This window comes from Paroedura picta, chromosome 6 (genome assembly GCF_049243985.1).
Source record: "Paroedura picta isolate Pp20150507F chromosome 6, Ppicta_v3.0, whole genome shotgun sequence".
Lineage (NCBI taxonomy): Eukaryota > Metazoa > Chordata > Lepidosauria > Squamata > Gekkonidae > Paroedura > Paroedura picta.
The window spans coordinates 98,369,389-98,386,235 of record NC_135374.1 but is presented as its reverse complement, the minus strand read 5'-3'; the positions used below and the strand labels follow the sequence as shown (position 1 = coordinate 98,386,235).

General features: G+C 41.3%; 1 protein-coding gene across 1 annotated transcript in view; it reads left to right on the top strand.

Moving 5' to 3' along the window:
* PCCA (propionyl-CoA carboxylase subunit alpha) overlaps positions 1-16,847 on the top strand; it is a 279,452-nt gene that overhangs the window by 106,760 nt on the left and 155,845 nt on the right. The window contains exons 12-14 of the mRNA XM_077343823.1: positions 643-793; positions 9,535-9,678; positions 10,956-11,030. Of these exons, the coding sequence (XP_077199938.1) occupies positions 643-793; positions 9,535-9,678; positions 10,956-11,030 (370 nt within the window). The remainder of the gene's footprint in view (positions 1-642; positions 794-9,534; positions 9,679-10,955; positions 11,031-16,847) is intronic.

The window sequence follows — 16,847 nt, the reverse complement described above, 5'->3', positions numbered from 1 at the left end:
TTGCCATTTTTCCTAACCCAAAATTGCCCTGATAGTTTTTAGCTACAGTAAGGACAAAAGGCAGGCATAATGTGGGTTTGTTGTGCGGTTTAAAATTGAAGAGGTGAGAACCTGGTATACTGTCATGAACTCCTTGGAGGATGGGCAAGGATAAACTTGGAAGAGAAAGAGATAATAAATGGGCACCTATGATTGATAAGTGTTTTGTCCATTTTCACACTGAAAATAGGTCTGTGGAATGAGGGAGAGCTTTCTTATTTCTAGCATTATGTTTACTAAGTGAGTAAACATCACAAAAAGTCATTTAACATCCATAACAGAACTATTTGTTCATGCGATAGGCTGAATAAGGAGTTGGATCCTTTGTCTTCTTACCAGCAAGTTTTCTTCCAATGGAGAGGAAATTCCTTCAACAAAGAAAGACTTAGATGAAGCCTTTCACGTTCAGAAAAAGTAATCGTATTTCTCTGTTGAAGGAAGACTTAGTGAAAGAGTGTCGTAGGATCCAACGCCATGTATTTGATGTGAGCTCAATTTACTTTATGTTACTTTCTTTCACCCCCACTTGCATTTTGATCTCAAAGGTATAAACAGTCTGAAATGCTACTAAGTTTAAGAACTTTTTCCTCTTACATGTGTAAGCACTTTTTTGGATCCTGAGACACGCAGAGCAATGGGAGAACAAGCCGTAGCTCTCGCCAAAGCTGTCAAATACTCATCTGCTGGAACAGTGGAATTTCTGGTGGACTCAAAAAAGAATTTCTATTTCTTGGAAATGAACACTAGACTTCAGGTACCACATATGGGAAACGTGGTGGTGGAGGGAGTAAAAGAGTACATTTAATTGTGTGTGTGTGTGGAGAGAGAGACTTAGTATAATAAAAAGGATGTATATTTTTTTATCTTGCTACTTCGAATTCACAGCCAAGTAACACTAAGAAATCTGTTTGTACAGTACTCCGCACCCTCAACTCTTAAATTTGTGGGTTTGTGATATTTAATGTCAGAACCCATGTTTTTTAGTTAAAATGATAGCCCTTGGAAAGATAACTGTTTCCCTTAAATCATATGGTAGATGTATGTGTTTGCCAGTTACTGTATTTGCCATAGAAAAATGAGGCATCTGGATTGTCTTCTATACTAAATGGAGTTTAGGTCAGGGGATGCGTTAACTGAAAGTCTTAAAGGTTAACATTTGAGCATATGTAGTTTGGGTCACAATGATGTCACCATTGAAATCCAGGAAATTGAAGTGAGTCTTTGGAAAGCACTCATGCACTAGTAAATTCATCCATAAAAATTCTTCCTAACGCCTGTAAATGTTAACCAGGTTTGCCTATTTTATCCTTGCCAGTCAGTGGTTTTGCGGAGTATTTAGAAGTTCTTCTGATCTGAAATATTTTGAAAATTGGAATAAAGTGTTATCTTTAGAATTACCGAAAGACCTTTGAGAAGGGTTAAGAACATGTCTGTTAAATGCTTATTTTAGCGGACCTCAAAGAAAATTCTGTGAAAGCTATGAATGGCTGGTATTTACCACTCAATAGATTATCTTGTATATACTCATAATACCAAGACTTGTATAACATCCAGCTTTAGGGGATATTGTACCTGTGTCGGCAAGGTTGTCCCTGAATGGGGAGTGTCAAGGTTTTTGTGTTCTAGGAAGAGGGGAGAGGTGGATACCTCTGACATTCTCTGCTCTCCTTGTCAGCTTTAGGATGACTCTGCCTGGGAATGGATGGCTTTTCAGAAACATAATTTGTCACATGTAGCAATTTGTCACATGTAGCAATGAGTTACAAGTAGCAATTTTTGAATGTCCCCCCCAATGGTATCTGGCTGGATCAGTTTTATTCCGGAAAAGCCGAAACAAGCTCTGAGAAGTAGTATCATTGTTATTGCAGTAGACAGTTTCAGGTGGGTAGCCATGTTGATGTACAGTAGGACAGGGGTAGTCAACCTGTGGTCCTCCAGATGTCCATGGACTACAATTCCCATGACCCGCTGCCAGCATTTGCGAATTGGGAATTGTAGTCCATGGACATCTGGAGGACCACAGGTTGACTACCCCTGCAGTAGGAGACTGAGATTAAAGCCTGGTGCCACCTTAAAGACCAACAAGATTTTTAGGGTATAAGCTTTTGAAGAGAGCTTTGACTCTTGAAACCTTATACCAGGCTTTCTCAACCAGGCTTTCGGGAAACTCTGGGCTTTCTTGATGGCCCTGGAAAGGTTTCCTGAATGGGTGGGAATTAATTAATTTTTAAATATATTTTAAAAATGTATTAAATATCTATCAGGTGATATGTCCATATATGGTCATGTCAACCCCCACTCACCCAAAGGTCTAATGATCAACTTGGAGGGGGTGGGAAGAGGAGGAACCCCGGGTGGGCGTATACACAGTTGTGCTTCCCAACCATATTCTGCTTGATTCCGCCACTTTTGGGGTTTCTCACAGCCTGAAGAATGTTCAGGGGTTTCTCAATACTAAAAAAGCTGTGAAAGGCTGCCTTATACCCTGGAAATCTCAGTGTTTTAGATGCTGCTGGACTTGAATCAGTATAACCTAGATGAAGAAACGTGCAGTTCTCTCACACTACAGTGTTTCTGAAACACTCCCAAAGTAGCTTGTTCCATTGAACAGCAATTTAAAATGGAATACGTTTAATTTGCCTTAGGAAAGACATTGGCTAGACCACGTTGCCGCTTGCTGTGTGTTACTGAGGCTGAATGCATGCACAGGGTTTGTCTTTCTGTGAAGATGCCACTGATGATAGTCACTGTGCTGATACTTAAAGGGATTTCCCACAAGACACTTAAAGGGATTTCCACAGTGTTTGTTTTCCACCAGGTATTTTTCCACATCTAAACAATCCAGTGGAGCCAGTAGATGTGTGAAATGGGGCCTGGCCCTGCCACAGCATTGTCTTTTTTGCAAGGCCCAAATGCCTCTTCCCCAGACTCTGTCAACTTATGTGGAGTGTCCTCTGTGCCTGATAGGGAATTCTGCTTCTCTTTCCTTTGCTGCGAGCTTGTTTGGCAGGCTGTCTGTGACTGCCAAACTCCTTCCTCTGAACACTGTGAAAATAAGAGTTTTATCGTCCTGCATGGCCCGTGCTAGCCCGGTGTCATCAAGATCTTGGAAGCTAAGCAGGGTTGGCTTTGGCTAGTATTTGGATGGGAGACCAACAAGGAAGTCTAGGGTTGCTACACAGAGGCAGGCAGTGACAACCACTTCTAAATGTCTCTTTCCTTGAAAATCCTATTGGGTCACCATAAGTCTCTTACTACTTGGCACTTTCCATTACCACCAAGATTGGTATATGCCTGGATTACTTTGGTGAGGTGTTTCGTCCCTTCAAATTTGATTAAAATTGGGTGAAAGTAGTTAAATGGTTGAGGCCAGCCTCACTTCTTTTGGGCCGGAGACCACCAACACTCTTGTATTTGAAGATCTTAAAGTTCTTCTGGGGTGATACTGGGAAAGGTGGACCCTTAGATACGCAGGGCCTAGAAGACATATGGCCTTGAAGGTTAGAACCAAGACCTTAAATGTGATCAAAAATTCAACTGGCAACCAATGCTGCTGCTAAAGGGTAGATCATATATGGGCCATCCATGGTGTCCTAGTAAAGACCCAAGTGGCTATATTTTGGACTAGCTGCAGTTTCCGGCCAAGGATAGACCCATGTAGAGTTACGGTGATCTAGCCTGGAGATGGCTGTCATATGGATGACTGTGGTTAGGTCAGATAAGGCAGCAGATAGGGTGCTAGTAGCTTCATGTGGTGAAAATGGAAGAACTCCTGGCGTTCTACACTGATAATCGCTCCCAAATTCCTGATGGAGTGCAAGGTTGTCAGCTGCACTCTGTCAAGATGGGGGAGATGCGCTTCCTCTTCTGACACTTTCCTCTCTAGCCATGGGACCTCTGTCTTCTTGGAGTTGAGCTTCGGGCAGCTCTGCTGGAGCCAGTCCATCATAGCTTCCAGGCACCTGGCCAATTAATCCGGGGGTGCATCCAGCCGGCTGCTCATTAGCAGATCTAGCTGAGTGTCATCTGCATACCGGTGGTACCCATACCTATCCAGCTGAGCCAGAGGGTGCATAAAGATGTTTAATAACATTGTGGAGAGAACCACACCCTGCAACACCCCACAAAGGAGCTCACAGTGCCATGATTGTTCCTCCTTGACTGCTCCTCTCTTTCCCCAGCCTTGGAGGAAGGAGACTAGCCACTGTAAGGCTGACCCCCCATATTCCCACGTTGACGAGGCTATGAGCTAACAGCTCATGGTCGAAAGGGTTAAATGCTGTCATGGGGTCTTGGTCCAGCTGTCTCCAGAGGTTGCCTACTAGGGCAACCAAAGCCATTTCCACCCTGCGGCCAGGCCAAAAACTGGATTATGTTTAATCTAGAACTGATGCTTCATCCAGGCATGCTTGAAGCTGATCCAGGGCTGCCTGCTCAATCACTGTCTCTGTAAATTTTATTCTCTAGTACAAAGAGCCTGAACTCCATGTGCTGCGTGGTGCAGGAGTTAAGAGCGAGGGCTCTAATCCGGACAGCGAATTTGATTTCCCACTCCTCTACATGCAGTCAGGTGGGTGACCTTGGACTATTCCCAGTTCCCTTAAGTGTGTTCCTGCCAAGTAGTTCTCTTAGGCCTCTCTCAGCCCCAGGGAAAGGTATTTGTAAGCTACTTTGGGACTCCTTCAGGTAGTGAAAAGCAGGGCATAAAACCCACAATATACACTGTGGAAACTGCCAAGGCTGAAACAAAAAGCTTTCCAGATGGAAAGACTGTGGTTGCTGGAAATTTCAGAAGGTTTATTTTAAACAGTTTTAAGGGCAGTTTGAGAAAGACTTCCCTTCTGTAGTAGCAGATCCATCCTTTCCAACTTTATGGGAATTTCACTAACCATTAATTAAAACGTATGTTAGGTACATTTCTCTAATTTCTCTAGCTTGGCTGTGTATTGTCCCTAATTAGTGTTTCAGTTTGAGGCTGGTGAGTAGTAATTTTATTGGTTTCATCCGCAGGCTTTTCCAGATGATCTGTCACTTTTCTCCAGCCCTCAAACTTTGATGTCTATTAGCGGACTCGTAACTAGCCATCTAGGGTTTCCTTCCTTTTCTTAAAGAACCAAGCTTTAATGATTCTAATGATGCTCTTTCCAAATTTAACTTTAAAACTAGGGGAGTCTGCAGATGGCTTTGGGTGTTTTCGCCATCATTTAAAATGGTGTTTCTCTTTTGCTTCTTGTAATACATCTGGGTGGGGAGGGGTAAGAGCATCCATTCACTTGCAGTTCCTTCACAGTATCCAGGAAGATCTGTGCCCACTATCATGACTAAATACTGCACTGAGTCTTCTCTTTAACTTTCTGCATTGTTTGTAAAGAAAGCCAAAACATCCTGCAGAATGGGCAGTCTCACACCACCCTGCTCTGCCATGTAGATAGAGCAACTGCTTTGAATTAATGGCCCGTTTGGTCTTTTTCTTGACATGCTTTTATACCTTTGATGGTGCAAGAATTATTTCCTCCTTGTGACAAATCATCACTCCAAACGAACAGAATTTAATATCTTAGAAGTAGTATTGGGTACGGCTGAGTGCTTCCTTATCCCTTAAATGCAAAGATTTATTTTATTTCCATGTAATCATGATGGAAAAGATTGACAATATATACATGGATGATCATCCTTGAGTTTTTATAACCGGCTGTGATTCAAGCAAAATAGCCATTGTAAACAGTAGTTCTCTAATCAAGATAATGGCCTCTTACTATCTGATCTAGTAGGAAAGTTGATTCTTCCCAGCCCCCATGGCAGTATTAGGAATATGGGGGAGAGGGGAATATCTCATTGAGAGTGGGAATAAAGATGCAGTTCTGTTTTGATTGCAAAAAACTGTTAGATACAGCTGTTTGGATGGAATAGTATTAATGTGGAGGGGTCCCATGAGATTAGGAAATTTTGGGCAGACAACCAGAATTCTCAGGAATCTTGCTGAAATCTCACTGTGGCAGATGGTGAGATCAACAAGGGTGAGGAAGAGTAACTTATATTGATTGATCTTTGACAGCTACAAGAGAAACGTGGAGAACAATGATTATAGAAACTATTGATTCCTCGACTTTGAAGCCTCAGCATATCTCAGGAAATGCTAGATCAGAATGGTGGTATCTTTTGACCCATGGTTTCTAATTTCCATGTAGTGTTGAGCAGGGTGATTTCATGATAGTTGTTGAAGTCTCAACATACTGAGACAGAGTGATATTGCAGTGAGCCTAAACAGCTTTTTCTGGTAATAAAAAGGCCCCTTTAAACCCCACAGAAAGATTATGTGAGACAGGAGCTGTAGTAAGGAGAGAAGATGTGTGAGATGAAGCAGATAATCTAGTGAGGTCCAATGCAATATTAACATCATTCATATAATTATGAATTGTGAAAATTCGTTGTAGGTTGGTCTTTCAGCACATAAACTCGTTAATTGAGATGCTTTTCTTTCCACATTTCTTCTGAGGGCCAAGGAATCTGTTGCATTCATTTAATCCCAAAGTACCTGGCACAAAGGTAGTCAACCTGTGGACCTCCAGAAGTCCTCCAGAAAATGCTGGCAGGGGCTCATGGGAACTGTAGTTCATGGATATCTGGAGGACCACATGTTGACTACCCCTATCTTAGGTCAAGTGTGGCTTGTGTTTCTTCTTGTTGATTTTGCCTTTGCTGATTTCTACAGCATCTACCTGAATTCTGCTCTTCTTTACTTCTTTACCTGTTCTTGGTGTTGCATTCATGTTGTGCTAGGTCTCATCCATTGCCTCAATAACTACCATAGTTTCCCTGAACAATCAGTGGTCTTTGTAGATACCGTTTGTGCCAAAGTCAGTTATGGTTGTCTTCAAAAGGTGCCCCTTTCTCTTAATAAATTGTAAGAGATTATTCTGAGCAATCACTATTTTTGCTGAAACATACTCCTTTAGGCCTCATCTTTTTAATTAAATATATTATAGTACCTATTTATGCATTTACATATTTTTCTTTCCAGTCTTTCATGTCTATAATGAGAATTCCAATGTACAGTGAATTCTATTTAGATTACTGGAGTGAATACCCCATTTCATTGCCAAATGCTGTCACTGAGTTTATCCATTTCAGCAATTTCCAAAATTTTAATTAGCTCTTCTTTAATTGTCGGAGTAACTCAGTAAATTTCCCTCCCAGTCAGAGCCTATTCGTTGGAGGCTGTTAACACTGTCCATCTTCTGGGTATAATCTTGGTGTTAGTACACTTCTGCCTCAGATTGTGCTGAAATGACAATAGGGCATAAAATATGTAATGTGGATAAAACTTGTGCCTGACTCAGAATTAATGCTGGAAAGAAAATCCTAAGTGTTTAATTTGTATTTTAAATAGTTTATTTCATCAGATTAATTAAAGCTTCAGTAAAACAGTCACTAAGATGAGCATGCATAAGTAGAATTTCAGGATAATATGAATGCCTTGTTAATTGAGATACTATTTAGTATTTTTTTTCTTATGGCCTGTCTTCTTTTCCTTCAGTCTCACTCCCCCACACATACTTTGTACAAAGGAAGTATATTGACGCAATAGACAATGTTTATGCAGACAAAGATTTCTTTTGAAGAATTGATTAAATAAATGTTTGTAAGTGAGAATGAATTGTGCAAATATTTTGGTTTCCGGAGGAGTTTCATCCTAGTTTGATGGTTAACAATAAAAGTTAACTCAACAGTGGAGTATTGTATTTCACATTGGGGTGATGATTCATGGGAAAAGGATGATACAACTAAATAATTAAAATACTTTTGCAAAGATTTCAATAATTTCCCAAAACATCCAACCCCCCCCCCCCCCCGGTAAAAACCCTCCCACCAAATTGATGTCCTGGACAAATAAACTACTTTTCTCAAAGCATTGGTACTTGAAAAGTTGTAAAATGTTAGTAGGAATAAATAGCTTCCATTGAACATGGCAGAATTGTACTCATCTCTAAATATTATGATTAAGCTTGACATAGTGACGCGTATCATGTTGGAGGCAAAATGAACTGATCCAGAGGTAGTTTCTAAACAGCATAATCAGATCCCAGTTTCTGGATGACGTTTATTCTTTGCTTTTGCTTTTAAAAAAAAAGCTTCTTGTTTCAGTGATGTCATTAAAGTTGTCAGGCTGTCTTAAAATATGGTGCTGTAAACAAACTCCAAATGCACAGAGGGCTAATTATGGGTGCCATCTGTTTATTTTTACTAATTTTTTTTACAAGGCCCACTGCAAGGATATTACAGTAGACAAAAACATTCTCCTCCAATTAATGTACTTGAAGGAGTATACCTGTCTTGTTCAGTGACCTTTTCCTGTGTCACCCAATACATGTGCTATGACATCTCCTGATAGAGAAACCTCATTTCACAAAAGGTTTCTTCGGACGTATCACTCCAGCCTCAAAGCATTTTAACATTTATGTTTTAAAAGCTCCGACAACAGTAGAGTAGTTGTCTATTAAAAACACATGAAGAGATGGTTTAGTCAATTAGTGCACATGTTATGGAACTTTTCCTGCAAAGTTCCTCAACTTGTTCCATCCCTCTCCCCCCTCCCCACTTTCTTTTGGAGTGCACCTTATTTCATGGCTCCTCCACACTGATTCAGTTTCGTTTACTTGGGTAAAACCTGTATAAATCCCGTTTTAACGAGAGAGAGGGACTTGTGTGCCGGCTCTCTTTCTTGGTTTTGCCGTGTATGAGGGGGGTATTCCCCTGACAGCATCATCCTGAGCTGTTAGCAACTATTTGCTGAGAGCATGCAGTGATTCTACTGGTCCATCTCAGCTATTGTGCATGCTAAGCACTACACAGATAAGTCTGGAGGGGGTGAGAAAAAAAAACCCTGAAGGATCCATCTGTTCATTTCTGCTACACTGCACTGATGTAAGATTACGCTAATCTGGTTGCTTGTCAGGACAGGTTAGTGAAAGCAGGCGTGTGGGTGAGATTTAGGCTAGTCTGGTTCTATGGAAGAGTGTGGGCTACTCCTGTACATGCCATGTTAAATGTAGCAGAAATGGGTTGATTATCAGCTGGCTACTTTGCAGTTTCAGTTAAAATATTTTGTATTTTTAGATTAAAAGTTTTGTCTCCTAAGCTTCCCCCCCCCCCTTCTAAAACCCTTCCTCCAAACCCTTGGAAACAAGTTAAGGCTTCATTAGGGTTTATTATTTAAAATCTTCATCAACTGCTCACCATTTTATTTTGCTTTGTGTTTAATGGTGTGATTGTGTGTATGTATGTGTATATATAGTGCCATATGTCACACATATATAGCCATATGTCTAGAATGTGGGTCTTGTTCTCTTTTTTACACCCAAAAGGATAACCGTGATTGTAAATCATCCCTTTTTGACTTTTTCAGTATTTTTGTTTATTGTCAAATAATTGGAGGAGGGGCTGGGGATTTAGTTGTCTGTGCTACTTACTGACTGACAGTTCTTGCCCTTACAGGTTGAACATCCCATCACAGAATGCATTACTGGTTTGGACCTAGTCCAAGAAATGATCCGCGTTGCTAAGGGTTACCCTCTCAGGCAAAAGCAGGCTGATATTCCTATCAACGGCTGGGCCATTGAATGTCGAGTATACGCTGAGGTAAAAACGGTTAACAGTCGGAAGGGTGAATATCTGTGCAAGAACCTGTAAATGCCCGGTGTAAGAAAGCACCAAGGTTTTTGCTCTGAGTTTCATTGGTTGCATGTGACGTAACTGACTGAAGTTTTCAAAAGGCTTTTTGCACACTGCCATTATGCAAACATGTTTAAAGTTGGAAGAATATACACCTTTGGAAGGAAGGTATCCAGCAGTTATTTCATGTTTGAGCACAGTTTCGTAGTGTTTGGAACAGTAGTTTTCTTATGGCCTTACTTTATCTTGGATTTGTTTGTTTGTTTACACTGATCTGGAAATGACAAGTGATTCCTGTATTTTTCGCTGTTTCTAGATTAAGCTAACTATTAACTATTAAAAAAACCCCAACCTCTTGTTCTTTTAAGTTTAACTGATGGAACTCTTGTTTTTTGGTTGAGATCTGAAATAAAGATTTCTCCATGTAAACTATTTTCCACTTTCATTTTGGAATAGGAATGCTGCTGGGGGGGGGGGGGCAGTAATTCTCAGCTTGGTTAATCCTGCAACCCTGCCCCCTTTAGTGACTTGCAGTCCTCTTCTTTTGAGCTGTGTTGCCTTTTTCACTCTGTTAACACCTTTTTTCTGCCTTAGCATTCATATCACAGCTACAGTTTTGCAAGACTTTATTTAAAAAGCAATAACATTCAGACAATACATGGGGACCTTGCATATTGCTGGAAGTTCTGGTAATTCTGTACCATTTCCATATGCAATATAATGTCTTAAAATTTCCCCCCAATAACATTTAATGCCTAGGATTTTTAATTTGTAGTAGAATCTAGCTCTTTTCGCACTGACCTCCAGAAAACCTTTATGCTGTGTGTTGTGCCTTAAATAATTTGCTATTAGTGAATATTTGGGATGTGTTCCTAGAAGCATTGGAGCTTGAGTAAAACTCCACAACTACTTGTCTGCTTTCTTTCTTTTTGGGGAGGGCTTTCTTTTTGTGTTATGTGTTTTTGTTCCCTGCCCATGCCCTTACTATTGTGTTCCCTCTTAGAAAGATTGCCCTTGGTTTAATAAAGGCACAGCAGGAAGGTTTTAGCTTTAACAAACCTTCCATGGCTTGAATGGAGGAAGCAAATTCATATCCCCCCCCAAAATAAGTCATTTTGAAAACAAAATATAGTTGGTTCAAAATTTAAAGTGGAGGAAACTGCTGGCTTCCCAGTGACTTAACCTCACTTCCTGTGCTTTGTCTTACTAAGTTAATACCACCCTGCATTTGAATTTCATTTCAGGATCCCTACAAATCTTTTGGACTGCCATCTATTGGTAGGTTGTCTCAGTACAAAGAGCCGCTGCATGTGCCCCATGTAAGTAGTTCTGATGCTTCCTTCCTCCTCATTTTCACAGATGCTAAGAAACCACAGATCTCATTGAGTTCAATAGAAGCCATAGGTGTTCAGCACCCTCTAAAACCAGTCACCTTAAAATGCTTTTGTTAAACGAAAGAAGCGGAAGTTAATTTTATTAGCTTGCCATAATTGGAAATAAGATACATGAGCCTTGGGTTTAAAAACAAACCAACAGACCTATTGAGCAATCTGCACATTCTATCTTGTTTTTGTTTTTTTTGTTTTCTTTGTACATATCATGCAATCCTGTTTTGAAAAAAATATTAGCAGTCATAACCTGGAGAATCACGACAAAAAAAGAAACATAGGCAATGTCAGATTGCCCAGTGCTGCAAACTGCTAAATGCTCCAACAAGGAGCAATCCTATTTGTTTAGCTTTCAAGCTTTGAAAGCCAAATGCAATTTGCTACAGTTGATGAAAAGTGATTATTACACATCTCGGTGTTGTAGACTGTCCGTTTAGAGTGGTTGTTTAACAACCTGTACAAAAAAGGACAAGGGCATCTCTCCTCTTCCGTATAATCAAGGTAGTCAAAGTAATAAGTGCGTATATATGGCATGGTGTCGGCATCGTGAAATGACAAGCCAATACCATCTGTGAATATGATTATTTACCATGATTGCTTGCATGGGGAAAAATGGCGAAAGATTACAGGCTGAATCCTAAATTTGGTGATGTTATTGGATATAGGATTTATTTCACTTCTTAAATTGTTTTTGCCCATATGCTTCCTAGAGAGGACCTGACCCTTTCTAGGGCTTTAAGGCTTCATGCTGTGTTCAAAGCTTAAAGCAGAAATACAAATTGTCAAGGTTTAGCAGGCACTCTGTGATGTTGAATGGAAGATGGGGTGTGTGGGGGGGGGATGGGGGGAGAGCTATTACGTAGAGAATGTATCTTAAGCATATTTAATGAAACCCAAATGAACTAAGAAAGAATTTTCAGTAATTACATCAGGGGCAGGTTGAGGGTTTTTCACCACGTTATAATAGCTAACAGGATGTCAAATATTTTGCCCTCGCCAAGTTTTTGCAATTTGCAATTTTCTAAACATGAAACCTGTTGAAAGTACAAGTGATAATGGACAAACTGTACCCCCTACAGTCTTTGTCCCACCAAATCTTTCTTCAATTAATGCTGCAGCAGGAGTTTTATGTAATAACATTTGCACTTGTGAGCCATCCAGAGAAAGAAAAAACAATTAAAATGCCTTAAATGTTCTGCTTACTGCTGTTATTTGCTTGTGCGAATGTTGCATGTCAGCTAAATGGACCACGGAATAGATAAAGTGATTGGGTGCAAGAGAGTGCATACTAAGCTTTGTCTATCATTATTGCTGGGAGCAATCAAATTGATGCCAGCAGGACAGTAGATGCGTTGACAGCTGTAATTATGTATCTCCATGGTGATCACTTTTGGCCTGTCATGGAGGCCCATGAGTCCCCTCCTTTGCAAGCATTTAATCAGATTGGGCTGTCACTTGTCAGGTAGACATGGCGGGTTGGGACTTGTGCTTAGGGGGAGAGGTGAATTGAAAATGAAGGGTGGGAGAAAGAGTCACGTGGCCCACCGTAATACTGATAGAAGAAATTTTAATTATGCTGGAAGCCTAAGACCAGTGGTTTTGAGGATCACATACAGAGTGGCTAGGCTGTTACCGTCATGTGGACTCCCACTACCTTGCTAAAAATAGAGCAGCTATATTTATTTAGCGAATAGGGTTCACTCGTTTTTTTTTTTCTTTCTTTTACAGTGGTGGAAACTTTTAATAAGAGATTAATGTGGCAGGTTGCTAGAATTTTATGATTATGAGAAAATGATTCTACCCAGAAACCTGGATAATATAGTACAGGTTGTGTTTCAGCATTTTCTTTGAAAGAGATATGAGGTCAGGAAAGGGACACTATTATTTTTGGGGGGCTTCAGTGTTCTTATTGACATAGAAATGTTGTTTATCACGAATTTATCAAAAGATGGTTGGCTTGTTTTAGGCTAGAAAGTTCGTAGGAGAAGGAAGGAATGTATAGAAATGACTTCTGTGTTATCCATTCTTTCAGCACCACGCTACTGAACGATTTTGTTTATCTGGGGGCAACACAGCTTTGCTTTTGGCAGAGTTCAACCCTAGTGCGTATGAAGCAATAAGAAATAAAAGAGTAATCTAAAGGCTGGTTTTGTTTCTGCGACAAACAGTGCAATCTTGTGCATGTTCATCCAGAAGTAAGTCCCATTTTATTCAGCGGGACTTACACACAATTTGTTCTTAGGGTTGAAGCCCAGTGTCAGCTGTACGTTTTACTAAGTCCATTGGAGGCCATGGGCTTAGAAAGATGTCAACTTTGCTTAGGATGGCACTGTAAGTGAATGAAAGAGTTTGAATCTCAGTACCTATTGAGACCATGCTAGAGTGAGTAGATTCCATACTGATATTTGAACTGCCACCACTTTATGAACCAAGTACTAAGAATACAATTCAGGCATACCTTATTGATTTCTGGTGTTCCCAAACCTTTTTTTTTTTTTTTGTAACTCAAACCCTTAAGATCACGGCAACTGAGATATGGGTACTGGAGGGAATAAAATTTGGAGAGCCCTCAGCTGGGGCTTTCTGAGGGCCACCACAGTATAGAGTTTCTATGGAATACCTGCCTTGTCTGGTGCCATCTCTCTCTTTCTCCCTCTCTTTCTCACACACACTCACCCCTAATACAGAGTGACAGATGGATGCTGGGAACTGGCTCAGATTCCTTGGCCTTCTCCCTTCTTACGCCTGCCCAGACAGCAAGACTCACACTACAGGCTGGGAAGGCAGCACGTGGTGCTCCTTCTTCCTTGTAGGATGATCTGCATGGCAGCAGCCAGTTCCTTGTCTGTCCGTTGTCATCTTTTTGCATGATCTGCCTTGCAAAAAGCCCACCGTTTGCTTGGTTCCCTGTTTCTTTTCCTGAGCTGCATAGACAAGCTTCTTGACCACAAGAACAGGATTGTCATCTGGGAAATGAACCCCTAGTATTTGGAAGCAGTGGGAGAGGTGGGGGAAGGGGGAACATCTCCTGCTCCATAGAAGAATATGAGAGAGGGGTCAGAGCTGTTAAAACTGATATTGGGATGCTGGAGAGCCCAAAAAGTATTCAGACAGTTGCTCAGAGTGAGCATCACAGAAAAAGGTAAGGTTCTAAAAAGCAATTGGTGTTCTAGATATGGTGGGCAACTTACCAAGAAAGAGGGAACTATGGAGAAAACAGAGCAAACACTTATTATTGGCTTGATCCCGCAGTTCAGGCTGCTGTGAGATGCACAGGAGTAGGAGTTACTAAGAAAAAAAGATGGGAGCCCTTGGATCTAGTGAATGGAAAAGGATGGATGCTGGATGGATTTGGGGGAGAGGAAATCAAGGAGAAACGAGGAAAGGACTTTAAGGCTACAGTCGTGCTTTGCATATTTATATGCAAATAAAACCCTATCACAGTCATACCTTGAGTTTATTAATTTATTTAATTTCTATACCAGCCTCCCAATGGGCCAACTCAGGACCAACATACATAATAAATAATCAGACTAAATTTAAAATTCATTTAAAACAATTCAATTTAAAATCTCAGTATCAGCAACCCATGTTGTAGAACCACTTCTCCTTCTGCCCAAGCCAACTATGTTCTAGATCAGTGGTCCCCAACCTTTTTATCACTGGGGACCGAGCAATACTTGACAATTTTACTGAGGCCCGGGGGGGGGGGTAGGCTTTTGCCAAGGGATGTTGCTGCCGCCGCCTGAGCCCCTGCTCCATTTGCTTTCTCACCGATGCCACTGACTTCCCACCACCCGCTGGGAGGCACTGTCAGCAGCAGCTGCGCAGTGCCACACCAAGGGGGAGCTCCAGCCATGGCGGCCGCTAGAGAGCACCGAAGGTGAGCCTGCTGCAGAGTGGCAGGGCAGCCCCCGAGGCGGCAGCCAGGGAGGAGGACGAGGATGAGCTGTGGCACAGTACTGACTGATATACGGACCGGCTTCGGTCCCCGAACCGGGGATTGGGGACCACTGTTTTAGATGTTTTGTAGTAGGTGTGGAGAGACAGATAAGTGGGGCCCATTATATGTTAACATATCATCGGTCCCAGCCAAAAGCCTGGCAGGATCCAGCTAACTGCAGCAAGGCCTAGGAATAGGAAATATGTTACATTCTGATTGGGAGAGGAGGATGAAGTGCTCTCTCTCCATTCTCCTGCTTTCTTTTTCATTCTGTCTTAAGGTGGCAGCAGCAGATGGGGAGGGGAGAACTAGAGTTAGTTGAATTTCAGTATCCAGGGTCCACAGTTATTTTATAAATTCAGCACAGATGCGGGACTCTGATCACTTGCCAGAAATTGTTCTTTGTTTCTGAAACTTGTTCTTTGTTTCCCCTTTTGGGGGAAAAGAAAATGCTTGCTAAGAAAAAATACTTATGGGTGCCCATGTGTAAAGTACAATCTGCTCTTTAATAATGCCCATTTTCCTTTAACATTTCTAACCCAGCGAACAATTATTATTCTATTCATGGAAGGTAGCAACAAGCTGATAATATTTGTATATTTGGGGTGAGGGAATATTTATATACCACCTTCCCCCGAAGGCTCAGGGCAGTTTACAGGGAACAGGAAACAGATACAGATAACATGAGGTAACACGTGACAACAGCAATAACACTACAACAACAACAATAACATCATAACAGCAATAATATGATAGAACTGCAAAGGAGCCTCAGCGCAGCTCTTACTGGAACCCAGTGGGCTAGGCAGATTAGTGGCGGTTGTAATAGGAGGGGGTGGGCCTGAGAGCCAATTGGAAGCGATGGTTCGGGTCAACCTCAACCAAATGCCTGGTGGAGGAGCTCCCTTTTGCAGGCCCTGTGGAACTGCTGTTTCTGATTAGGATCACATGGGTCATCTTTGACTGCTGTCCCATAGTGGCTCTCAGCAGCCCTGCTTAAGACCATTCTTAGGGGAATTGTGGGGGTTGGGGGGGAAGCACTAGACTGAGAGTGAAATCCTGTGGAATGTTATACTGTTCTAAATCCATTGAAGTCAGTGGGTTTAGGAAGGTGTAACTCTGTTTAAATTTGAACGGTGAGCCTGATTTACCAAATAAAGCTGCCTACTTTGGGCTGACAATGGAAATCAGAGAACGGCAACTATGGCTACTACTGGAACAACTTGAAGTACCCATATGCAGCCTGTGCTGAGGCAGCTGCAGTGGCTTGGAAATTTGGCGAAGGAAAGGCTGATGATAAACTATTATGCTGGTGGTAGAAGATTTGTTTTGCTTCTGTCCTGACTATTTTAGTTAAGACTTAATCCACAGGAAGAGATTTCATGGTAAAGATGTTGTAGAAGTGTAAGCTGAGCAATCAGATTTTCCTTCTCTGCCATGTTGGTCATGACATGGCAAGACTTCCAGATTTTTGAGTCTATTTGAAGTATTGTTAAGGAAAAAGATCTCACCGATGATTGAAGTAGTGCTTCTAAGGCACCTTGGCGTTTTTTCTAATGAATGTGGCAGACAGCTGCTGCTGCAGTTATGAAGCCTGCATTAATGAACATGTAATTGTACTATCATAAAGGCACAGTTAATTTTTTTTCTACTAGGAAAAAAAATCTGAAGCAGTTTACATTGCAGAGAATAAAGCCTATTAGGACATGTCATTTGGATAATAAAGTCATCACTGTGACCTCATGTGGCTACCGTAGACAAGAGGTTCTACATCTGGCCCCTTGATAATTGCCTAAATTAAAATC